Here is a 27574-nt window from a genome sequence, read left to right on the forward strand (position 1 = left end):
CCGTGTCCGTGCTGTCGGGTGAGAAAGGCGACATCTCACTGATTCTGATCCGCGGGTCCGCGCTGTGTGTTTACGTCTTTGTGCAGAAGCCGTGTACCTGCTCTCATTTACTGTCTTAGCTGTTTGGTGGTTGTTGAAATTTTGTGAGGTTTCACCAGAGATTCTGGCATTTCGGGTAAAATAAATTTATATTAAAAAATCGATTCGACGGAAGAAGGTAAGTGACGGAAGTGACGGACAAGGTAAGCGACCCATGTTGTAGGGGACGTCAGACGCCGGAGATTTTGGCGGAGAAAAAGCAAATGGTAGCATAGAGTTTAACAAAGGTTTTTCAAGCTTCAGTATTACCAAATATACTAATCAACTGTCATATAACTAACAACATCTGTTTTATCATCTCTAACACCCTGGAGGACAACAGGGAGAGTTTAGACGCTCTCCAAGATTACATCGACCGCTGTTTTCAAGATTTAGTAATGAATAAGGCCCAGAGTGCATCTTCCCCGGCCAAAATTGAGACGCCGTCATCGAAGAGATGTCGCCCGGCAGACTCCCCCGGTACAACATCGCCTGCCGGCAAAGACATCGCAGACATCCTGGAGTCAATCGACAAGCGATTGTCCAGTTTCGATGCGAGGCTGTCCCTGGTGGAGATTTTACACCGGGAATTTAAATCTCTGAGAGAATCCCTGGAATTCAGCCAGCAGCAGGTGGAAACGCTTGCCGCTGAAAATGCCACGCTACGGGAGTCGGTCAAATCTCTCACCGATAACGTGACCCAGCTAAACATTGAAAATAAAAAAATAAAAGAGTCCGTTATCGATCTACAAGCCCGTAGCATGAGAGATAATCTTGTGTTTTCTGGTATTCCAGAAACTGCCGGAGAGGACGCAGAGGCAACGGTGAAAAGCTTCATTAAAATCCACCTGAAGCTGCCGGAGGACACCGTAAAGAACATCAACTTCGATAGAGTACATCGCTTGGGGGGCGTGCGGTCGCGGACCGGGAGACCACGGCCTATTGTGGCCAAATTCGGTCAATTCAAACAGAAGGAACAGGTGAAGAGTCGCGGCAGAGAGCTGAAAGGAACAGACTTCAGCGTGAACGACCAGTTCCCCAAAGAGATCCTGGAACGACGCAAGGTCCTGTTCCCAGTTCGACGTAGCTTCATCCAGAAAGGCTCCCGTGCTGTCATCGCCGTGGACCGGCTCTACGTGGACGGACAGCTCTACCGCGACCCCGGCACCACACCGTGGTTATATTGACTGCACTCCAGATAAGAACCCGCTACACTCTTTTCTTATTCATTCACACTTTCTCTTTTAACATGGGTTTAACCTAGTAATATCAATATGATGTCATAGCAGATATAACACCGTCACCCTCCGTCATTGCTTTAATTGGAATGTTTTCGTTTCGTTTCTTTTTTGTTGTTGTTGCTCACAGTTCATGTGGTTTCTTTCTTTCTCTTGTCTTTCACTGCTGTGATCACCTACTTCCCCACTCACCTACAAACAACACCCTCTATTTCTCCATATTTTCACACCACGATCACGCAAACACATCAGCTCAACGGCAGCACATTCACAACAGCCTCACAGCACGCACAGACTTGCAGGACACATAAGCAAGCCACGCTTGTTCATATTAGTGAATATTCACACACATAGTCAGACTTATGGAGCCTCTCACCACACTTCTTTTTCTCTTTCTATTTACAAACAAGGGATGTTTCCACATTCTCTCCACCTGTCTAAACGAAACACCCAGCATACTTCATTAGACATACACACACAATTATGGGCATGCTGAGGTTTGTCACATGGAATGTAAATGGAGCTGGCTCCAGAGGAAAGAGGTTAAAGATATTTAACCAGCTTAAAAAACTACAGGCAGATGTTGTTTTATTACAAGAAACTCACAGACCTGTCACAGGTTTAAACGAACTTAAAACACCTGAGTTTCCTAACGTGTTTGCAGTTATAATTCTAGACAACGGGGAGTAGCAATTTTAATACATAAAAATGTTAATTTTACAGTACTCGATACAGTTATAGATCCAGAGGGTAGATTTCTAATTATTAAACTATCAATATTGAACAAAAAACTATGTATTGTAAGTATATACGGTCCAAATGTTGATGAACCCTCATTCTTCCACGGATTTTTTAGTGCACTCTCTGAACACCTTGATTGCACACTCATTCTTGGCGGTGACCTCAACCTTGGACTAAATGAAGACATGGATAGGCTCAACACAACAGGAACTCAGCGCAATTGGCAGTCCACAAATATAATCAAACAGTATATGAGCGACTTTGGTCTTTGCGATGCATGGCGCTCTCTTCACCCCACCAGTAAGGAATATACTTTTTTCTCGCATGTTCATCACTCTTACTCTCGTCTGGATTATTTTTTGGTCAGCAGCTCACTGCTGTGTGACATTTCAGACACTGAGATTCATCCTATAGCTGTCAGCGATCATGCTCCTGTATCTTTAACACTAATGCACAAGAATAACACTACGCCAAGAAAAAACTGGAGATTTAATATATCACTACTTAAAGATGAAGACTTTATTAAATATTTTAAAAAGGAATGGACTTCATATTTAGACTTTAATGACACTCCCGGAATATCTGCTTCTGTTCTATGGGAAGCAGGGAAAGTTGTGATGAGAGGTAAAATAATTTCTTTCTCATCACACAAAAAGAAAGAAGAAAACAAAAATATACAGGAATTAGAAAAAAACATCAAATCACTAGAAGAAGCCTACGCGTGCGACCAAGATCAGGAAACATTGAACAAAATATGCAAAACAAAACTAGAATTAAATGAAATTATTAATAAAAAAACACAATTCCTTATACAAAGACTTCGCTTGCAGAATTTTGAACACAGTAACAAATCAGGTCGATTTCTAGCTAACCAGCTAAAAATAAATAAAGAAAAAACAACTATATGTGCTGCTAAAGATTTATCGGGGAACATAATATATGATCCTGGAAGAATAAACAACATTTTTAGGGATTTCTATGAAACTTTATACTCACCACAAATAAACCCATCTAAAAATGAAATTGATCTGTTTCTTGACAACGTAACTCTTCCAAAATTACTAGATAGTCAAGCAATGGAACTGGATTCGCCACTGACGCCAAGTGAACTCCAGGAAGCCCTGATAAGTATTCCCAATAATAAGGCTCCAGGTCCAGACGGCTTCCCTGCAGAATTCTACAAAGAATTCTGGATAATTTTGGCACCAGTATTCCACGGCATGTTGCAGGAAATCGAGGAAAATGGCAGACTACCACCAAATATGAATTCTGCCAACATTAGTCTCCTGCTAAAACCAGGCAAAGACCCTTTATTTCCCTCAAGCTATCGTCCAATTTCTCTTTTAAATGTAGACCTTAAAATAATCTGCAAAGCTCTCTCAAAGAGATTAGAGAAAATGACCCCCCTCTTAATTCATCCTGACCAAACTGGTTTCATAAAAGGTCGGCACTCCTCAACAAACACTCGTAGATTACTTAATTTAATAGACTACTCATACGATAAAAACATCGAAACCATAATATTATCTCTAGATGCAGAAAAAGCATTTGACAGAGTTAACTGGAAATTTTTATTCGCAACTTTACACAAATTTGGTTTTGGAAACTCTTTCATAAACTGGATAAGAATACTATACGATTCCCCAAAAGCTCGTATCAGAACAAATGACCAGACATCCTCCAGCTTCTATCTCCTGAGGGGCACCAGACAGGGATGCCCACTCTCCCCTTCACTTTTTGCAATTTTTATCGAACCTCTAGCAGCAGCATTTAGACAGGCTACAACAATTAAGGGCATAAAATGTAAGAACATAGAACATAAAATCAGTCTCTATGCGGATGATGTGTTGCTTTTTCTGCAAAACACACAAACCAACCTCTCTGAGGTAATTACTTTAATAAACTGGTTTTCAAGAGTTTCAGATTATTCAATTAACTGGCTAAAATCTACAGTTCTCACCATTAACTGCTCCTTCCATAATTCTTCCTCTGCCCCACTGCAATCCGGAAATATTAAATATTTAGGTATTAATGTCTCTCCTAAGCTTTCAGACTTAACTAAATTAAACCACATCCCACTTCTAAAGAAAGTAGAAGGCGATCTGACTAGATGGAAATCTTTACCCATATCACTCATGGGAAGGGTCGCCACTATAAAAATGATGATCTTGCCAAAAATAAATTACTTATTTTTGATGATCCCTAACAAACCATCACAAGATTGGTTCAGATCTCTGGATTCATATATTTGCAAATTCCTTTGGAAAGATAAACCCCCGCGTATCAGCTTAAAAACGTTACAAAGAACCAAGGATAGAGGAGGATTAGATCTGCCTAATTTTCACCAATACTTCTTAGCCAACAGGCTTCAGTTCATCTCAGAATGGTTAAAACATACCTTCTTAGTTGAGCCCTGGCTAGATGTTGAACAGGCACTATGCAAGGATCTAGAGATTTCAGACCTACCATTTATTAGCTCAAACATCAAAAGACATGAATGCTTTAAAAGTATCAACATCAGCTTTTCTCTGACAGCATGGTGGGAGTTTCTAAAAATAACGGAGTCTTCATTAATCCCATGCAAACGTACACCTATCTGGAATAACCCTGACATATTACAAAACAATAATATGATTAATTTCCCAGAATGGAGTTGTAAAGGAATTAAATACTTAGAACATATATTAGAGGGAACAGAATTTATTCCATTTGACAGACTAGTTGCACAATATGGGATCAACAAGACAAGATTTTTAGAATATCAACAAATTAAATCCATAGTAAAAAAGAAATTTAACCTCAGTCAAGTTGAATTACAAACACCACTAAGTGCGGCACATTTTCTTACTCTTAAATCCCCCAAATTATTATCTAAAATATACAGAACACTTTCTAAATTAGATGAATCAATATCCCTTCCTATTGCAAAGTGGGAAGCAGATTTATCAGTCAGCTTAGACCAAAACTTCTGGTCTCAGATTTGCTTAAAAACCTTTAAATTAATTAAAAATCCCAGTCTGCAATTAATACAATACAAAATACTACATAGAGTGCACTATACAGGTCATCGGATGTTCAAGATGGGCTTTACATCTTCCAACAACTGCTCACACTGTCAAGGCAATACACCAGACAATTACATCCACGCTCTTTGGTTCTGTCCACCAGTGCAAAAGTTTTGGCGCGAGATATGTGAAGACTTATCAAAGTGTCTGAAATGTAACATTCCAACCTCCCCCTTAGTGTGTTTACTGGGCAGCTTAGATAATGTCACTTCAGAAAAGAATATAGCCCATATGATTTTCACTGCCCTATGCATAGCCAAGAAAACAGTCCTCATGAACTGGAAAAATAAAAATAATCTTAATTCTAACCAATATAGAAATTATCTATTAGATTACATTAGTCTTGATACAGCCTCTGCCACCACATCAGATCAATTGCTCTGGACTCCTTTTATCAGCTCCATCACCTAGTGGGGGTGGGGGGTCATAATTTGGTCCCACTTTCACTGTTGTGATTGGTGTGGGGGTAGGGACAGGCTTAGGGCGTCGGGGGGTTCCCCGGAGGCATCTTCCTTGGGGGGCTCAACCCGGGGTAGCGGTCATGTCCGGTTGGGGGCTCTGTTGGCTCTCAGGTGACTGTTTCCTCGCCGCTGCGTGCAGCGGGGCTAGGGGAGGGTCTGCGCTGACGGACGTGGGTTACTGACCTGGTAGCCTGGCTGGCCCTGGGTGGGTCCGGGATGGGCGTGAGGTTCTGGGGGCGCTCCGTCTCTGGGCTGGGGCCCGGGCCGGGCCTCGGGGCTTGGATCCTGGTTGGTGTGTTGCCGGGGTTGTGGGCGGGTGGGTGCATGGGGGCCCGGCCCTGGAGCAGGGTGCCGCCGGTGCGTCGAACCACCTGGGGGGCTCTTCAACTGGTGGGGGAGATGGTCACATCTTGCAGGAGCTTTCCTCTCTTCAGGAACTCTCTCTGCATGAGGGGGAGATACAGGAGAGGTGGAGGAAGATCTCAGCCTGGGCGTTTACTGTCTTATGTAGTCTGGAAGATGAGTGGATGGTGGGGTGGGTGCAGTTTTCTCTGTGGTGGGGTTGGGTGGACTGTCCCGGGCTGTGTGGGGCCGGGAGGCGCTGCTGCACTGGGCCCCGGTCTGGATGGGCCTGGGCCCCCTTTCCCTGGCGGGTCGCGGAGTGTGGGAGTGACTACTGGGGTCAGCGGGGGAGCTGGCCCCAGGGAGGGGTTACCTGCCCCTCCCTTCCTTCCCTCCCCATCTCCAGCTGCCTCTCTCTTCCCGCTCCACCACAACCACCCACACATGCAGGGCCTTGGAGTAGGGGTATGTCACCAGGGTGCAGAGGAGGCTACCCCCCCCCCCCCTGTCCCCTGCTGGCTGCCTCTGCCTCAATTTTATCCCACAACTTAGACATTCACATTATTCACACTCTCATTACACATACATATAGGATCTTGGGGGTGGGCACAATCACGGAGTCCAAATTACCATCAGGGTGTACACCTCACCCCTGGCGTCGTTGCCCACCTCTCAATTTTAAATACACTTAGACATTGAGGGCTATCAGGAGGGACTATGCGCTTACCTGCTGCTCCTTGGCAGGTAGCTCCGTGCCCTCCTGGGTTTTAATTGCACCTTAGAACACACATGCATCAACACTACAATGAGCGGGTGGAGGGAGGTTTGGAGTCTTCTCCCACCCCCATTCTCTGCGGCCTGCTGGAGCGGGAGGGCTAGGTGGAGTTGGCCGTCCGACTGCGGTCTGGGGTGTGGGGCCTCCCTGCTGCTACGGAGTCGGGGTGGTCTGCCTCTCCCCACCGCAGGGAAAAGGGTAACACCACCTGGGTCTGGGTGCAGTTCCCCCCTCCAGGGGCAAGGGTACCTAGACCCGGTTTGTAGAGTACGCTTGGGGAGTGTGATCGTGTGTACAGCGTCTCTTTATGTCTGTCTCCACGTTGGTTGAGTGTGGAGTGAGTGCATATGAGAGCATGAGGGGGGGAATGGATGTTTGTGTCTGTGTGTGCCTGTATGTCTGTGTCTATATGTCAGGTTGGGTATCAGACGCCACCTCTCTGGGGACACCTCAGGCCCTCCAAGGTTTGGAGGCCTATCTCCACCTACCACCACTTCCCCTGCCGGTGGCGGACTCCCTCAGGTGTCGGTGCGTTGGTGGTTCTTTGTGTCTGGGGGTGGGCGTCCAGGTACACACCGGCTCACTCCTTGGCGGCCGCTTATCGGGGCCTGGAGCCTGGGGCTCGCTCGGGCCCCTTCGGGGGTGGGGTGCCCCCGGCCTCTCGGCCTGGGGCTCGGTCACTCAGGCACAGCTGGCGGCCGGCGGAGCTCACGGACGCGTCACTGCAACTCCCCCTGGCTTCTGCTCCGCGGCTGCTGAGTGAACCCTCATCTGGGACTCTCCTCAGCTCTTACTGGAACAGTGGCGCGGCTGCCCCTCTGTTGGTCTTCCATGGTTTCTTGTGTTCTGGGGGCCTCTGAATGTCTGGAGTTTTGATCTCCTCCATACCTGCTTCACACCCTGGAGGACGGGGCTGTGGCCCCCCCACACTCCCTAGCAGATCGTTACATGGAGAAACCTTTGGAATACAAGCGCGCTGATCCACACAGGTATGCACACGGGTGTTCACTGCTCGTAGACCCAAATTACACCTTTCTTGGCTGCTACTTCGAAGCACATCTGTCCTGCGTGCTGCACAACAACATTGAATATTTAGTATTTACTGCTGTTTACACTTAGCTAGATTAATGCGATGGTGTTGTGTTTAGTATGTTGCTTTGTTTCTTTTTTTTTGTTGTCTTTTTTTGCTTGTTTTCTATTCTTCTCTCAACAGGTGATCCAGGAGATTTTTATTTTTTTTTCTCCCCCCCTTTCTCACTGTCCCTCTCCCCTTCTGTTTTTCCTTTCCTTCCTCTTTCTTTCTCCCTTTCCTATCTCTCACTCATGTCTGTCCCGTCTGTAACATCTGGAAATAAAATATAATAAATAATAAAAACAAAGATCGACCAAATGGACCAATACGGCAATGCCACGATGATCCATTTGGCAAAGTAAATCCATTGGGTATCCTTGTTGGTCTTCAGACAACAATTCTGATGGCTAAAGAACCAAATGGGACAGGCGAAAAAAAAAGAAAAGAAAAAAAGAATCGATTCAGGATTTTAATGAATCGATTTCACGTTATCCAAGCCAGAATCGATTTTAATCAATAAATCGATTATAAAAACCCACCCCTAACTAACAGGTTGCTGAGTAGACATCTGTGTAGTGGTTTGTTTGAAATCTAACACTTTTTCCTTCAGTTTCCTTGTCAAGAATTAACTTCCTGTTTAACTGAAATGCCTTCCTGTTCAACTGAAATGCCTTCCTGTTCAACTGAAATGCCTTCCTGTTCAACTGAAATGCCTTCCTGTTTAACTGAAACGCCTTCCTGTTCAACTGAAACGCCTTCCTGTTTAACTGAAATGCCTTCCTGTTCAACTGAAATGCCTTCCTGTTCAACTGAAACGCCTTCCTGTTCAACTGAAATGCCTTCCTGTTCAACTGAAATGCCTTCCTGTTCAACTGAAATGACTTGGTTTGTCAGTAGTGTGTGTGAGAGCGTTTCAGTAGTGTGTGTGAGAGCTAAAATTTCAGTAGTGTGTGTGAGAGCGTTTCAGTTGTGTGTGTGAGAGCGTTTCAGTTGTGTGTGTGAGAGCGTTTCAGTTGTGTGTGTGAGAGCTAAAATTTCAGTAGTGTGTGTGAGAGCGTTTCAGTAGTGTGTGTGAGAGCGTTTCAGTTGTGTGTGTGAGAGCGTTTCAGTTGTGTGTGTGAGAGCGTTTCAGTTGTGTGTGTGAGAGCTAAAATTTCAGTAGTGTGTGTGAGAGCGTTTCAGTAGTGTGTGTGAGAGCGTTTCAGTAGTGTGTGTGTGAGAGCGTTTCAGTAGTGTGTGTGAGAGCTAAAATTTCAGTAGTGTGTGTGAGAGCGTTTCAGTAGTGTGTGTGAGAGCGTTTCAGTAGTGTGTGTGAGAGCGTTTCAGTAGTGTGTGTGAGAGCTAAAATTTCAGTAGTGTGTGTGAGAGCGTTTCAGTAGTGTGTGTGAGAGCGTTTCAGTTGTGTGTGTGAGAGCTAAAATTTCAGTAGTGTGTGTGAGAGCGTTTCAGTTGTGTGTGTGAGAGCTAAAATTTCAGTAGTGTGTGTGAGAGCGTTTCAGTAGTGTGTGTGAGAGCGTTTCAGTAGTGTGTGTGAGAGCGTTTCAGTAGTGTGTGTGTGAGAGCGTTTCAGTTGTGTGTGTGAGAGCGTTTCAGTTGTGTGTGAGAGAGCTAAAATTTCAGTAGTGTGTGTGAGAGCGTTTCAGTAGTGTGTGTGAGAGCGTTTCAGTTGTGTGTGAGAGAGCTAAAATTTCAGTAGTGTGTGTGAGAGCGTTTCAGTTGTGTGTGTGAGAGCGTTTCAGTTGTGTGTGTGAGAGCGTTTCAGTAGTGTGTGTGAGAGCTAAAATTTCAGTAGTGTGTGTGAGAGCGTTTCAGTAGTGTGTGTGAGAGCGTTTCAGTAGTGTGTGTGAGAGCATTTCAGTTGTGTGTGAGAGAGCGTTTCAGTTGTGTGTGTGAGAGCTAAAATTTCAGTAGTGTGTGTGAGAGCGTTTCAGTTGTGTGTGTGAGAGCGTTTCAGTTGTGTGTGTGAGAGCATTTCAGTAGTGTGTGTGAGAGCGTTTCAGTAGTGTGTGTGAGAGCGTTTCAGTAGTGTGTGTAAGCACTTACTGAAATTATCTGAGCACATTACAAGTACATATTTGCTTACTCTGTATGCTCAAATGTGACCCGTTATAGCCAACAGAAAAAAAAGCGGAGGCCCGAAAAACAGGTGGGGGTCCTCCACCACCACCACTCACAGAGGCTGAGCAGTTGGCTTCCACATTTGTGATAATGTTGGCAGCATCACATATGTTCTTCACAGTGCAGAGAACACAAATTAGCATCCATTACTATAATGAAATAATTTGTTAGTTTGAAATGCTACAGGGAACTATGTACCTGTACATTAATGCTGTGGAAAGACTACCTGTTCACATAGTCTCCTTCATTTACTGAAGGAGCAATGATTGGAATGTGAGTGCCATCTGTACAGCCAATCACGCCTGGGAACCCTGAAAATAAATGTAAAATTTAAGTAGTAGTTCAAGTATCACCACATCATGAATTAAGTTTCGTTCATCCTGATACCTGCAATTTTGTGGCATCCCTCTTTGATAAATCTTGTGGGTCTATGACCGGGGAACACCACAAACGAAGTGCAATACAAATAATATGTACAGAACTGAGAGAATGTCCGCGATGTGTCACATGAGCAATATTAGGCCTGAGGATGTTATTCAAATAAATTATAGATTGTGCTGAAAAACGGTAACGTTCACACAGGAAATCATCAGGAAATGATAAAATGTCCAAACGCGCTCTAATCACTCTCTCCCGGCGGAGAGCTCTGCGGAGAATTTGGGCTTCACCATCTACTGGCTCTTCAAGGAAGGGACACGCCATGTCTGACACTTCCTACAGTCAGGTTTCCGACAAAGAGGCGGAGAAGGTCAGGGTTAGTTGAAGTAAACCTGCTAGGGAGCAGGTTAGCTTCACGGAGTGTGTCGTCATAGTAACTTACTCAGAATTAATCTAAACTCGCTTTGTGAAACTGAAAACCCAGAGTTTTCGTTAACTCAGGGTATACTTACTGAGAGTTTGCACTAAACCGGCTTCCTGAAATAGGGCCCTGGAGACAAAAATTCATCGCTTAGAAGTAAACGTGGAGGTAAATGGACTGTGTGGAAATGAAACAACCTTGCCTTTGATTCAAAACAATGGCGATGAGCAAGCTAGTACACAGCTAAGGAGCACAGATAACATGACCAAGAAAGTAGACTCTGTGCATTATTATAAATCCTCAAGTGATAATCCCCCCTTGGACTGTCTTGGTGCAAAACCAAGACATAAATCATGTCTCCTGGAAGGGGGAGGACGTATCACGGGCAGAGCACAGCGAGCTGAAATCTCTGAAACCGACGGGCCTTCACTTCCTACGAGACAGAGAAGCTCTTCTACCCCTGTATACGAGAGGAAACAGGACTGGACAACCGTGAATAGGAAGGTTAACAACAAACCTCCAAAACAACTGAATGTGAAACTGCAGAACAGATTTGCTCCACTATCAAAGGACCCTGGATCTATATCGGACAACCATCCATCTAAAAGCAGCAAAGTAAGGTCCGAAAATCTGTTGAAAAGTAAAAGACCACAGGGAAAGCTAAAGGCTAGGCCTGAAACTCTGATTGTGGGTGACTCTGCCGTAAAGATGTACAAAGGATGTGCGGTAAGAACACTAAAGTCCTCTGCTTTCCTAAGGATATGGTCAACAACCTGAAGGAGAGAATTCTTCAAATTGCAGATGAATATCCAACTGTGACAAACATTGTTCTGCATACAGGGTCAAACGATGTGTCCAAACAACAGTCGGAGGTTCTGAAACGGGACTTTACTGGATTACTAAATACTGTAAACTCTCTGAATGCAGCTGTATTCATCAGTGGACCTGTACCACCCGTCAGAGGAGGAGACGAGAGATTCAGCAGGTTATTTACACTGAATAAATGGCTTATATCAGCATGTACTGACCACTCTCATCAACAACTTTATTTTTTGGGAACGCAGGCATCTGTTTAAAGCAAATGGATTTAATTTTAACAAGTCAGGGGTGAAACTGTTCACCTCCAACTTGTTTTATTCCATACGTCATCCATCTGTGCTTGGTGCCAAGGCTGAGATAAACGAGGAGTTATCTCATAAAGAGGAACAAACAGTACTCCAAGAACAGACAAAGCCCAGCAGAAACCTTGAGGAGGAGCTCCATCTGCCCCCACCCGGGAAGAGCCTCAGAAAGGAGAGACATCTGAGGCAAGAAGAGGGGTCCCTATTTGCCTCCAACTCTCTCAACAACACCAACGACCAGGACCAGGACCAGGGACCACGATCTTCCCCAGTCCCCCAAACCCCTGACAGGCCATCACCCCCATCACCCTCCTCCCCCTCCCTTTCTCCCTCCTCCCCACACCTGAAATTCACTGAGGAGATGATGGAGTGGGTCAATGCTGGGCTCAGATCTACCCCCCGGCCCAATCCCTTTTTGTCCCCTATAAACCCCCCACCAGAGCGGCCAAAGGTTCGCCATCGAGCCCCACCGTCAACAGAGCAATCGAAGTCACATTGCTCAGCCTCGCCCCCCTTAGTTCCTCCTTACCACCTTCATGCTCTGTCTCCGAAGTCTGATGTGTGATGTGTGGAGGGTCCGGGCTGCGAGGATTATGGCAGTGGTGACTTTTCCCAGGAGAAGCTGGGACCCTGTTTACTAGAAGGTTTTAAAATCTCTGTACTTTTAGGTGACAGAAGGAGACATGTGGCCTGGTCAAAACACAGAGAGCTGCACTCTAAAAGATCTTTAAACATAGTAAACATACCTTGTGTGCCACAGACTGTTCCCAAACACGAGGGGGAAGTAATACCTCTAAAACACTTAAGTTGGCTTTATTAAACGTTAGATCTGTAGCTGGGAAAACATTTTTAATTAATGATTTAATCACTGAGCACAGCCTTGATTTTATGTTTTTAACTGAAACTTGGTTGGACCAAAGTAACAGTGGAGCTGTTCTCATCGAGACGACCCCTCCTAACTACAGTTTTATCAGTGAGGCCAGGGTGAGCAGGAGAGGAGGGGGGATCGCTGTCTTATTTAATGAATCATTTCAATGTAAGCAGCTATCTCCTGGAAGTTTTCAGTCTTTTGAATATGTGGCTTTACAGCTGAAGGCCCCATCCAAAGTTGTGTTTCTTAATGTTTACAGGCCTCCCAAATACTGCACAGACTTTTTTTAATGACCTCAGTGAACTGCTGTCTGTGATCTGTGTTGATTTCGACTGTGTAATTATTGTTGGGGATTTTAACATCCATGTGGACAACCCTCAGGACAAAGGGACTAAAGACCTGAGTAACACTCTGGGCAACTTTGGGCTGACTCAGCATGTAACAGAGGCCACACATAATAGAGGACACACTCTTGACCTACTGATATCCAAGGACCTGAGCATTTCAAAGGTTACTGTGTCTGATGTGGGCGTGTCTGATCATTACTGTGTTTTCTTTGAAAGTAAAATCTCAGCCCACATAAATATATCAACAACAGTGATCACAAAACGGTGTATAACTGAACACAGTAGTGCAATTTTTAACCAGGTCTTCCCATTAACACCTGACCTGTCCAGAGGGTCAGTCAATGAGCTCATCAATAGCTTCAATGCTAAAATGTTAAATGTAATGGACACTATTGCTCCCATTAAGGTGAAGGTTATCTCTGGAAGGAAAAAGTCTCCATGGAGAAACTCCACACTGGTAAAAAATGAAAAAAGAGAGTGTAGGAAAGCTGAGCGCAGATGGAGAAAAACAAACCTCCAGGTTCATTATGACATCTATAAAGAGAAACTTCACAATTATAATTTACAACTGAGGAGTGCAAGGAGGTCCTACTTCTCTGACATCATCACTAAAAACAGCCATAATGCTCGGGTCTTATTTTCTACAGTTGACAGGCTAACAAACCCTCCTGTGTCAGTGGCAGCTGAACTTCATTTGACCATGGCCTGCAATGACTTTGCCAAATTCTTCACAGAAAAAATCCAAAAAATTAGACAAGCAATTGGTACATCAACAGCAGATCCAGAATATGTACTGTGTCCACCGAAAAACTGTTTAAACACCATGAAACAGTTTCACCCTATTAACAGCAAAGACCTGGAGGACATCTTAGGTCAACTGAACTCCTCCTCCTGCTGTTTAGATGTCCTGCCAACAAGTTTTTTCAAAAAGGTCTCAAAGACTTTGGAGTCAGACCTGTTACAGATCGCCAACTTTTCTTTAATTAATATCAGGCGTGTTTCCAGAACCACTAAAAACTGCTGTAATAAAACCTATACTGAAAAAGGACAATCTTGACAAGACACAAATGAACAACTACAGGCCGATCTCAAATCTCCCATTTTTAAGTAAGATCATTGAAAAAGCAGTTTCTCAACAGCTCAATTACTTCTTAAAACAGAATAACTGCTATGATGCCTTCCAGTCAGGTTTTAGACAGAATCACAGCACTGAAACCGCTCTGACCAAAGTGTTTAATGACATATGTCTGAATACAGACAGTGGAAAAATGTCAGTCCTAGTTTTACTGGATCTCAGTGCAGTATTTGATACAGTTGACCACAACATATTACTCAAACGACTGGAGAACTGGGCAGGTCTTTCAGGAACTGTACTAAACTGGTTCAAAACATACTTAGAAAACAGGAAATACTTTGTATCAATAGGTAACTTCACATCTGAGCAGACAAGTATCACATGTGGAGTTCCCTAAGGTTCCATCTTGGGACCCCTTCTGTTTAACATTTACATGCTCCCACTGGCACAGATTATAAAGAACAACAAAATAAACTACCACAGCTATGCAGATGACACACAAATATATATCACAATGTCACCAGGAGACCAAGGCCCTGTACAGGCTCTTGGTAAATGCATTGAGGAAATTAATGACTGGCTGTGCCACAATTTTCTCCAGCTAAACAAAAACAAAACTGAGGTAATAGTCTTTGGCGCCAAAGAAAAACGATTACAGGTCACCAGAGAACTTCAATCTATACACCTAAAAACCACAAACCAGGCGAGAAATTTGGGTGTAGTGATGGATGCAGACCTAAACTTAGAAAAACACATTAAGACAATAACAAAGTCAGCTTACTATCACCTCAAGAACATTTCAAGGATAAAAGATCTGATGTCCCAACAGGACCTGGAAAAACTAGTCCATGCATTCATCTTTAGTAGGCTTGACTACTGTAACAGCATCTTTACAGGTCTACCTAAAAAAAATCAGTCAGACAACTACAGCTCATTCAGAACTCTGCTGCTTGCGTCCTCACTAAGACCAAAAAAGTGGACCACATCAGTCCAGCTCTGAGGTCTTTACACTGGCTGCCTGTCCGTCAGAGGATGGACTTTAAAGTTCTGATGCTGGTCTATAAAGCTCTGAATGGTTTAGGACCAAAATACATCAGTGACCTCCTGACCCAGTATGAACCTTCCAGATCCCTCAGGTCGTCTGGATCCGGTCTTTTATCAGTTCCCAGAGTCAGAACCAGACACGGAGAAGCTGCATTCAGCTTTTATGCTCCTTATATCTGGAACAAACTCCCAGAAAGCCTCAGATCAGCTGAAACACTCAGTTTATTTAAATCCAGGTTGAAGACTCACCTATTCTCAGCTGCATTTGAATAAAGCACCAAATCCACACTTTTAAGCTTAAATTTCAAAACTTACATTTAACTACTGATTTTATCTATTGTTCTGATTTTATCTGTTTTGATTTTATATACTGTTTTGTTTGTTTGTTAATTAGTTTGTTTGTTTGCTTGTTTTAATCAATTTTAAATCATGCTTTTTATTTGTTTTTGTTTCTAATGTCTCTGTAAAGCACTTTGAATCACCTTGTTGTTGAATTGTGCTATACAAATAAACTTGCCTTGCCTTAACATGCTCAACAAAGATGAATTTTTCCAAAAACACAAGGCTTTTGGTGTGGTGTTTGATCTGTTACACAAGACGTTTGCATCTGAAAGGTGATGTTCTTGATATGTAAAGCCCTCAAGACAATTGTTTGTACCAGGCTAATCACTGTTAATCACTGTTCTAAAAAGCCAGGCATTTTAGCATAGGAGTCTATAGGGACTGACTCACTTCCTCGCCAGTAGAGAAACTGCATTTTTTGTCCCTGCGATAGTTACATTTTTTATCCCTAGAAATTGACAGTTGGTTACTTTTAGTAACCAGTGGTTCCTAACTTAGGTTTATTGAAAAAACAATCCCATATAAGGTTTCCATTAACCGTGAGTGCTGCACTAGTTCAAGTTCAAAGATTTACTGGATACTAGAAGTGCTTTGTGAGTAAATGCTTTTGTGGATGCTGAGGCAAAACTGTTGAGTCATAGCTATTCATTCTAATGTATTTCCCAAAATCAATACAGTACTGGACTTTGCAATGCTCTATGCAAGACTTTAAATTAAGGCTTAAATATTTATGCTGAAATAAATATGGCAAATTCCAAATTACACAAATTCCAAATGAACCCACTGACCTGAAATATGTGCAAAATGGACTGGTTCTTATATAGCGCTTTTCTACTCTGTCTGAGCACTCAATACAACTAATTCATTCACTTTTTCTAAGCTGTAAGTGCTCACTATCTAACACTCGTACTCCAATGGATGCATCGGAGGGCAACATGGGGTTAGTATCTTGCTCAAGAATTGAACTCCCAACCTTCCAGTTAATAGCTGACCTGCTCTACCACCTGAGCTACAGCCACCCCAGACAGACAGAAGCACATTTAAATGCTTTTACACATCCCACCAATGGTCAAAAACATGCAGGTAAAATATGCAACGTGTGACCGCTTTCACCCCGTCAGAGGCATAGTGACTGTCTTCGAGACTTGTGATCTGAAGCTACTGCAGCTGTGCTACACAACGTGAACACATCCTGTGACAAGACTTATGATTAGTGCTTACAAGGATTACCACAGAACAGGAAGTGGACTGTCGGTGAGAAGTTTTCCATGCATCAACCTCGCATTTTTTTTACATAATAGAAATACATGACTCATTTTAATAAATGACTTCATTAACTGCACACAGTCGGTCATGACAGAAACAATCAGTTACTGTTTAGGATGTTGTGCGTGTTTTGTGTGTGTGTGCTTGAAACTGTTATGTAACAAGGTGCGTGCATACACTACATGGGTAGGATGTTTGTGGCAGACAACATTAGACTGTAACTACTATCCAAATTTAAGTAATGCACATGAGCAAACATGCATGGATAGACACACACTAGCAAACAAACAGTGAGCACAAACACACATGCTTGCACCTGCACATGGTCTTATTAACCAGCGAACACACACACACATTTACCCAGCACCTGTTGCTGCATATCCTCGTGTCACTGCTCACTGGGAGAAAGAGACTCTGTTTGGATTCAGTCGCGCTGAACATATCACTCACAATAGGCAGCAATGATTATTCCTGTAGATGCTTATTGAGTTTATTGCTAATGAGTGAATAATGGCAGGACTGCCTGATGAGCTCATTGTGTTTGTTTTCAAGTGTTGCAAGAATATTTGGGGTTTTTTAGAGTGTTTGAGGTTAAACAGTACTGAAATATGCCATTAGCTGGGGTCGCCATTCAGCAGTACCGATGATTTTATGTCATTAGCACTAATCAGTAAGCACTAATCTAATAATTTAAATAAAAAATTGATGGATGCAGTCAATAAATTAAGTGATGTAGTTTTTTTATGTTGCTATTGATTGACTGTAGTCTGTCTTATTAAATTAATAAAATGGGTTACTCTTTTAGACATTCAAATAGTGCCAAATCACAGCAACACTTGCCTCAAAGCGTTTTATATTGTAGGGTAAAGACTCCCAACAATCATACAATCCCCTACGAGCAAGCACTTTTCAACAGTGGGAAAGAAAAACTCCCTTTTAACAGGAAGAAACCGCCGACAGAACTAGGCAAGCTCAGGGAAAGATGGCCATCTGTCATTTCATATTTTAACACTTAGACCCCCGGAGAGCAGTCATTTTGGTTTTCTACCTTAGACCCCCGCGGAGTCATCATTTTGCGTTTCTACCTTTAAAAGCTGGAGAGCAGTCAGTCAAATGCTGGAGTCATTCATATGTATATTAGGTCGTTACCTAGGAATTCTGGAGGGAGGGGAGTGGGGGTGAGTGATTGAGGGGGTGGGGGAGCTGCTAAAAGCGGTGAGCTTCCTTTTGTGTTTCATCTTGATGCATTCTCAATCATCCAGGGAAACAAATCTCCAAAAGTCACCAACTTGGAGTGTTTCAGTTTGCCATCTTAGGGAGAAATCAACACACATGGGTGTATGTCCTTTGTTGCTGAGATTTATTGATAAAAACAGTACAAAAAAACAACCATTTGTACACATATTTACAAATGGCCTGCTGAGTGGTGCATGGAGCATGTTCATTGGTTCATGGACCTCCCTGAACTAATGGCATTTATTGCAATTGTCATCTTGCGGGGGGTTACCAGGGTTCCATCTCTAAATGACTGCTGGTCAGCAAACCTGGGAAACCCACAGATAATTGGAACTATGGCACGAAACCGCTTCCAAAACATCATGCAACACCTACGCTTTGATGACAAGTCCACCCGCTGTGATCGAGCAAAGACTGACAAGTTTGCTGCAATTTCCAGTGTGTGGGGATCATTTGTCACCAACTGTGAGTGGAGTGTTTCAGTTTGCCATCTTAGGGAGAAATCAACACATGTCCTTTGTTGCTGACATTTATTGATGAAAACAGTACAAAAAACCAACCATTTGTACACATATTTACAAATAATGATAAAAAGTGAGTGAGTACATTTCAACATTTTCAGCAATCACTCACAATCCTGGCACTGCCACGGTATCTGTCGTCTGCATTTACCACATGTGTACCTGTAGCAGTGAACACATCGCACAGTGGCCTGATTTTTTTTGCATCTGTGTTTGACCTGACACGTGGCCCTTTTTCCAGGGCTCGGTGTGGAGTGGCATACCTGAGTGGTGAATTCATTGCGATCTGTCTGTCTAGTGGATTGAGGAATTTCCCTGTGAATCTTGTTGACTGTGCCGAGGATGGTGGTTTTCCGTCCAAGAAGTTTTTGCGCAAGTGAAAGCGATGTGAAGAAATTGTCCGTGGTAACATTTCTGCCCTTGTCTAGGAATGGTTCCATCAGCCTCATTACTACATTTTCAGAAAGTCTCTCCCCAGTGGGACGACTGGGGTCCTTGCCAAGATATGGGAAGACATTGCAAATGTACTTGGATTTTAGGTCGCAAGCCACCCAAAACTTGATCCCAAACTTGTCAGGTTTACTTGCAATATACTGCAGGAAACAGCACCGAGTCTTTGATGGGAAAAGCTGTTCATCAATGGTGATATGTAGACCAGGGTTGTAGCACGTGATGCAGTTGGTGACAAATGATCCCCACACACTGGAAATTGCAGCAAACTTGTCAGTCTTTGCTCGATCACAGCGGGTGGACTTGTCATCAAAGCGTAGGTGTTGCATGATGTTTTGGAAGCGGTTTCGTGCCATAATTCCAATTATCTGTGGGTTTCCCAGGTTTGCTGACCAGCAGTCATTTACAGATGGAAGCCTGCAAACCCCCCGCAAGATCACAATTGCAATAAATGCCATTAGTTCAGGGAGGTCCATGAACCAATGAACATGCTCCGTTTGCTGTGCATGTTGAATAGTCCATTCTTGAATGCTACAAAGCATGTCAAGAGTGACGAAACACAGGAAGCTCTGAAGGCGACTCGAGATACTTCTCCTGGCCTTAGCCGTTGGCTCTCCATCTGCAGCGTACGGTTCTATTGGGGTGAAAGGGAGACGGGTCCCCACATGTTCTTCACGCCACACTGTGCCATCTTTCGCTGTCTCAGTCCCCAAACAAGCTCTCTTTTTCGGTGGAGAAGCAGTCTCCTCATCTGCAGTGTGAACAAATTCAAATTGTGAGCAAAATGGGAAGGTCAAACAAAATCACAAATGCATGCATAGATACTAATTATAATTCCAGTATCTCCTCCTCTGTATCAGAATAATGTCTGAAATATCTTACTTACTAACTACATCCACTTACTTGTTTGAAATGAAAAAGGAAATAACATGAAATGAAACTAACCGGAAGACTGATCAGACAGCTCTGAGTCCGAATCCGGCTGAACTGCTAGGTCTTCTCCATCCGAGTCACAAGGGTCGACTTCCGTCAGGATCATTTCCAACGCCTGCTGAGTAGTGAGTCTTCTCTGAATTTTCTTTCCTTGGAGAGGAGGTCCGTACACCAGAGGATTCTTCAGGGCGATGAATTTTCTTTCCTTGGAGAGGATTCTTCAATGAAGATTCTTCAATGAAGGATTAGGCTAAGTGCAGTGCATGTTCATTGGTTCATGGACCTCCCTGAACTAATGGCATTTATTGCAATTGTCATCTTGCGGGGGGTTTACAGGGTTCCATCGGTAAATGACTGCTGGTCAGCAAACCTGGGAAACCCACAGATAATTGGAACTATGGCACGAAACCGCTTCCAAGACATCATGCAACACCTACGCTTTGATGACAAGTCCACCCGCAGTGATCGAGCAAAGACTGATAAGTTCGCTGCAATTTCCAGTGTGTGGGGATCATTTGTCACCAACTGCATCACGTGCTACAACCCTGGTCTACATATCACCGTTGATGAACAGCTTTTCCCATCAAAGACTCGGTGCTGTTTCCTGCAGTATATTGCAAGTAAACCTGACAAGTTTGGGATCAAGTTTTGGGTGGCTTGCGACCTAAAATCCAAGTACACAGATGCAAAAAAAATCAGGCCACTGTGCGATGTGTTCACTGCTACAGGTACACATGTGGTAAATGCAGACGACAGATACCGTGGCAGTGCCAGGATTGTGAGTGATTGCTGAAAATGTTGAAATGTACTCACTCACTTTTTATCATTATTTGTAAATATGTGTACAAATGGTTGGTTTTTTGTACTGTTTTCATCAATAAATGTCAGCAACAAAGGACATACAAAGGACATGTGTTGATTTCTCCCTAAGATGGCAAACTGAAACACTCCACTCCCCCACCCCCTCAATCACTCACCCCCACTCCCCTCCCTCCAGAACTCCTAGGTAACGACCTAATATACATATGAATGACTAGCCAATTTAGCTTCCACTTCCACCATTTGACTGCTCTCCGGGTTTTATAGGTAGAAAGGTAGAAGCCTGGGGATGCTATTAATGCCAATTGAAGTATGGATTTTTTAGTTGGCATACACAAACAGAATTTGTTCTCGTTTCTCAGTCTATCCCTAACCCTACTAAAGCTGAACCCTAAAGGCCACCTAGTGAAAAAATGTCACAGAATCCCGAAATTTTGGATGCAAATTTGTTGGGTAACATATAGAAACATCAGCAGCATTGAGTGTTTAGAAAAATTTGTCCTCGAAAAATGCACTGTGAAAAAATGTAAAGTGATGATGAGCCGGTCCTGAAAAAGAAAAAAAAACAGAGATTCATGGTTCATCCAATTCTCACAAGAAGGCAGCACCAGGGAGAAGTTCATGGTTTGATCCATGAGTTAAAGCTATAACACTTTTGTGCATATTTTAGGATGTCAGTGGGTCAGTTTAAGCTTTTCGTGACAGAGTTGGGACCACAACAGGTTCTAACTGATTCTATCTGATCTCGGCTCTGATGTAAAATAGTAATATTTAACTATTTATATATCGTTGTATGTTCAGTACCAATGTACGTTTGAACTACGAGCGCACCAAATGTTCTCATTGGTCAGATCTGTTTTTTGCGTCCAAACAATCTGAAAAATCAAGTATGATCCAAAAACATTAATTCCACAAATTCATCCTGTGAAAACACGCAGTCTGTACTGCATTAAAAAAAGGTGAGTGTGAATAATATTCACACACGACTTGTTTACACAACTCTTCTCTGGGAGCTGGTGGATGGCCACTAGTTAATTTAGAAAATGCTTCAAAATAACTGCTCAAGGAAGTTAATTAGTTGTCATGATATTATTAATGGCTGGATTCCATTTAACATCACCGCAGAACAAAATGGAAAATTACATAATTAAAAGTGTTTATTTATTTTTTTGTATGTCACTGCCATCTTTGCTAATGTCTGACTTTTCACATGCCATGCCTCTCTCTTAAACTGTCTCTGGTATCATACAAGGTGAATTTCTTGTGATATCATTCACTATTGGACAATGATTTATAATCTCATGTTTTGAAGCATCAGGCTGAGTGTTTTCACAGTTTTCACATCCTGGTCTTTTGAAACTAGATGTGATGAGAAAGGGGCGTGTCATAAATGCACAATTTACTGAGCCCATAAGTTAAGTAGGAAAGTGTTTCCATGGATAAAGGCAGAAAGCCATTTTCCTATAGACTTCTATAAGATTCCATTGCAAGTTTTTTGCTAAGCATCAAACCTTGGTGGCCAATAAACAGAAAACGTGTTTAAGGCACTTTGCATTGGCTTTACTTTTTATACATTTTAGAGATTTTACTTTTACATTGGCTGTGGTCTTATTTTAAAATATGTTGTAAAGAAGAAAAAAAAGCATAAAAGCTTAAAAGTGAAACCCAAAACCTGAGCATGTTTATTAATGACCAAACCCAGGATTTGAAGTTGTATCTGTACTTTACATCATCCATTGCAGACTAGTCTAATGCAATACATTGTAAAACATGCCATTACCCTAGCAGTTGTCTGTCTGTTTTCCAACAGGCAACATGACATGACACAGGCAACTGGCAAATTCAAAGCAACAACTAAAGTTTCATGCAACAACTCGAACTAAACCTGATCTCACTTTTGTTGGGACACTTTTTTAAAAAAAAATGCATAAATAGATATATAATAGACAGAATGCAGCTGACAGTGTTTGTAGCCTAACACGTGTAAGGTCCACACAAATCAGTTCTTATGGAGATAATTAGATGACACCATTAACATCACACAGACAGACCCTTGCAAAGAGGTGTAGCCATGCAGTAGTGTTAAGTATAAATTGTGTGTTAGTCCTGCCAGCATGCTCCAAACCTTTTATATTGCATTGCAGTAGATCATAGCAGATGGTACTTTTTAATTGCTTGTTTGAAACTCCTAGTGGAGATGTTAAATTGTTATTACCCCTTAGTCACATGCATTAACCACTGCAGTAAAGCAGGGGTTTAAAGCTTTAAATCGTTTGAAAATAAAAATCAAATATAATATATAATCATGGCAAAAGCTTTTTTTTTCAAATAAATTATTTTTTTAAACGCTAGAAATACACCAAGCACGAAGCTATGAACTCCATAAAATTGCCCTGATGAAATAAGTATGATGTCTACTGAGGGAAACACTTCACTCTTTTTTAGCACATGTCAACATGACTGGGAGGAGACAAAGGCACAGTCTCATCTGCCCGAAGGCTGGAATGATGACACTAACTATATTAAAATGCATGAAAACATCAGCTCACCCATCCCTAAAACTTGAGTGATGGCCATCATAATAATAATAATAATAATAATAATAATAATAATAATAATAATAATAATAATAATACTTTGACTTTTTAAAATGAAAATCAAGTGGAATTGTAAAACATTTGTAAAACAACCATTACTTTTTTTTTTACAGTTTTAAATTATTTAATTATTTGTTTGTGTGTTTAAATATCTAGAGCCATATTCTTTATCAGCTGTGACAAAAACCTATCAGTTTAAACTCCGCTGACTGACGTTTTAATTGTTCGCAGTGCAACAGGGCTAAACAACAGACTGTTGAGTGGCATTTCTTTCTCCATCTTTCCACTGACTGAGACTCGTGACACAGTTTTCAAACGTTGAACTGAAAAAATAATAAATGAGTGAAAAAATAACGAAATAAATTCTTCACGTGTCAACTCTTAAAGAAATTTGGATAATTCATTTTAAGCTGAATCAGAGCAGGGGGCAAAAAAACAGGCACTGGCCCTTTAAATGAAGAACCTGCTAGAGCAGTACTTAGAAAGAAAGAAAAACATGCACGGAGGTGAATTGAAATGGGATGTACTCACCACTGCGGATACACACATGGCAGGCATGGTCCTCATTTAGAGTATACAGATGAAGGTCGAGCAGAGGTCCAAGGTGACGGCTTGAGAAAGACTTCTCATCTATAGATGTTAGTCATCATCATCATCATCGTCCTCCTCAGTTTACCGGAGGAGAGAAGCTGAGCCCGGCTCTGAGCAGCGACAGTCTCCACTGCAGTGTTTTATAGTCTGTGTCTCCAGGTGAACCGGTTTTAGATGCGAGGTGAGGGTCTGCTTCACAGACAACGCTGTGGTAATTCCCATTGCGATGATGGATGGGGGCATACACCGGGACCGCCGCCTCGCCCTGTCCTGGCTTGTCAGCGTGCAGTGCGGCTCTCCGTCCGCTCTTGCAGTCCTCCACAGACACTGCTGACGTAAAGCGAGAGGCGGGACTTAGCGAAGGGCTGTCGGCCAATCCCAGTCACGAATGAGTCGTGCACGTGTATTGAACCCCGCTTCTGGTTAGGAAAACAGGGGTTGCAGTGGAAGACATTTGAAACACCCGGGGTTTAGCCCTAAAGGGTAGTATGCATGTGGGATTTTTTTTTTTTTTTTTTTTTTTTTTAGAAATGACTGAAAGATTAATAGGCTCTGTTTTGAGTTTGGTTCAAAAAAGAATGACTTCTTATAGGGAAAAATATATATCACATGTGCAGGACACCTTAAACTAGTTTTTTAATTAAGCAGCAAGGCAGAACAAAATCGGGGCTGTATCAAGACACGAGGTCTAAACCCCAATTCAACCAGACCCCTAAACTGATCCGGAATTAAAACAGGACTACAACAGTTCAAAATCAGGACTACTTAGGATTTAACCAAGACAGAATCAGAATCAGAACTAGATGATAGTAGCACTAAAAATCATCATAGACCTGCACTTTTTAATTCTACCAAAGTACACTATTTAGATTGAGAAAAGTTTGTATAATTATTTAGCCTTGTTGTGCATACAAGCCTGCATAACTTAATAAATATAGAATTTGAAAAATAGCAAACCTAAAAAGAAACACTAGGTACGAGATACATGAGGACCTATGATACGGTGATACTTTTGGTAAAGAACCATTTGACTAACATGTATGTCTCACCTGCTCTGTTCTGTCCTCATTCTCCATCTCCCTCTCTGTTACTCTCTCTCCCTCTTTGTGCTGACAATCATCAAATATACAGTTGAAACCACATATTTATGTTATGTACTCTTCAGATCAAAACACAAACACTTTTTTAATTGTAACATCAAATCAGACTAAATGTTTATTTTTTTAGATTGATAAATATAAAAAACATATTTGTTAACTTTAAGAGTAAAGAGAGAAACTATCTGTATTTCTTAATTGCAAATAGCACCAAATTGTATTCAAAATTGAGCCACACTTATGGAGCTCCACAGTTCTTTTCCTGGTGTTTTGGTTGAAATCTCTTGATTTCCCCATGTCAAAGAAACAGGCTCTGTGTTTTGCCTTATATGCATCCACAGGTGTGCCACCAATTTACTCACATGGACTCTACTAACCTATCAGAAGCTTCTTCAGCTCAGAATGGAATCGTCTGGAGTTTTCTTATTAATTAACTGTCACGGTCCGGGGCAGCGGCCGTGTGGAAAGTGGAAGGAGGACCCAAAATGCAGCACTTATTCAGATGTGAGGGTGATTTATTGTTAATAACAAACACAAAGTGGAGATGGCAAACAGAACTAAGGACGAAACTAAACTGGGATAAACTACACAGAGGAGTGGCAAACCTGAACATCAAGGGAGAACAGCAGGGAGAACACGCAGAGGATTACACCAGGTAGGAACACAGGTAGGAATACAGACGACGCGACGAGGAGCAGAGGAAATCACACGTTATAAATACACAAAGAGACACTGGGAAATCACACACAGATGGGGGAAACAGCTGGACCTGATTAACCTGACGAGACAGGGGAACACTAACACCAGGGACCAACAGAGGGAGCACAAACCCAGAACCCAGTGTCTAAAATCCCAAACACAAACCATCCCAAAACAGCCATGAATAATAATGAAAGTAATAACAATAAGTACATAAACATAAAGTCACTGAGTCATGGTCGCAGGACCATGACATTAACAAACTTAGTGTATATGTACTCCTAAATTTGATCAAAGTGATAAAAAATAGACAGCTCTGTCTCTCTTTATTCTGACATTTAACTAATTCAAAAGATATTTCGATATTTATCTAAAACAAAAGTTTACTCTAAATTGATGTTGTACAGTAAAAATGTTTTATGTTTTCTCCCTAAAGTGTATGTAAATATCTGGTTACAAATGTGAATATCCTGCTGTGTACTGAAATCCCTCTTGTTTTGCATAGAAATATACTGAACAACATCCAAAGCATAATATATAAAATAACATTTACCTGAGTTTTTTCTTTGAAAGAACCGTCTAATGTCCATTCTTATATTTCAGTACATAACTGAAACCGATTTAGTCGGAGAGGGTAAGAACTGAAAATATGAAAAAGTGGTATTGTGCCATCTCTAGTAGCTATCCACCACATAGCACACCATTACATTCCAGCTAGCCCACCCAACTTCAGTAATCCTTCAAATGTTGCTGCAGTTTGATTTTCTGTCTTCATTTATGTCCAAAGTGATATCAGAGCTCTACCTTTTCATTTTTCCGAAATCTCTGTCAGAACTTGACGAATGTTTCTAATGTAAGGTTTAAATGTAGTTTTACTGCATCTTTACATTTGCTGATGACAATTTGTGTGATACACACTAGAGATGGCACGATACCACTTTTTTATGTCCGATACCGATATCATAAATTTGGATATCTGCCGATACCGATATGAATCCGATATAGTGTGTTTTAATCAACAAAACTGTTTTTTTAAATATCTTGCTGCATTTTGTATAAGTTCATACTCAAGTTTAAAACAACAACTACACTAAAGCTATTCTGTTATACCTGTATGCAAAAAAAAAATATTTCATAGTTCAGCAATACTGATCAATCTAATAAACTTAAACCTACACCATCCTCCCTATTCTGGTATTTTAAAGAGTACTTAGCGTAAATATTAAGCAACCTAACTAATAGGGTTGCAAATTCCCAGCAACAACAAAAATAAATAAATAAAAAATAGGGAACCACCCTCCACCTCATGATGCTTAATCGACGTAATCAACCTTAATTTGATGCAGTGTGAAAAAAAAATGCACAGAAATCAATTATTTTTCAAGAAATATTAAATAGATTCAACATCCTTCTTCAACAAAATTGCACACTGCACAGATGGTACCTTCCCAAAGGAAAAAGTACTATAGCTTACATATTAGTACTATAGCTTATATATTAGTTAGGTATATATATATTAGACTTAATGGTTACTATATACAGTAATGGACTTCTATTCATTTTACATCAAATTAAAACTTTGGGTGTCAGATAATTATTTATTAAAAGCTAGACATTTTAAATAAGAATAAGAAAGAAAAGTATGTCTTTGTGCCCCCTTTTCCCTGTTAATGCCCTATCGGCCCCCCTGGCTAAACTTTGCTAGATCCGCCCCTGTACAGTTACCAGCCGTCAGCTACGTAGAAAAAGATCCTGGTGTAGAAAGTAATATTAAATAAATTCTAACAACAGCATATCAAGCTTAAACGTGCTGCTGTTGTTCAGCTGCTGGTTTCCTCTTTCTGGTGCAAAGTGGGCCAAAAACAAACAAGAGAGA

The 27574-nt window shown here is 41.9% G+C and overlaps 1 protein-coding gene across 3 annotated transcripts in view; it reads right to left on the minus strand.

Moving 5' to 3' along the window:
• The window catches only part of tnfrsf21 (tumor necrosis factor receptor superfamily, member 21), a 201471-nt gene extending 177240 nt beyond the window's left edge, over positions 1-24231 (minus strand). For 2 of the 3 annotated variants that reach the window (XM_080289961.1, XM_080289960.1), the window contains exon 1: positions 23843-24231. In XM_080289961.1, coding sequence (XP_080146087.1) covers positions 23843-23878 — 36 coding nt within the window. In that variant the 5' untranslated portion in view covers positions 23879-24231. The remainder of the gene's footprint in view (positions 1-23842) is intronic. The other variant, XM_080289963.1, reaches the window with a different exon arrangement.
• Positions 24232-27574: the final 3343 nt, after the last annotated feature.

This window comes from Astatotilapia calliptera, chromosome 15 (assembly GCF_964374335.1).
Source record: "Astatotilapia calliptera chromosome 15, fAstCal68.1, whole genome shotgun sequence".
Lineage (NCBI taxonomy): Eukaryota > Metazoa > Chordata > Actinopteri > Cichliformes > Cichlidae > Astatotilapia > Astatotilapia calliptera.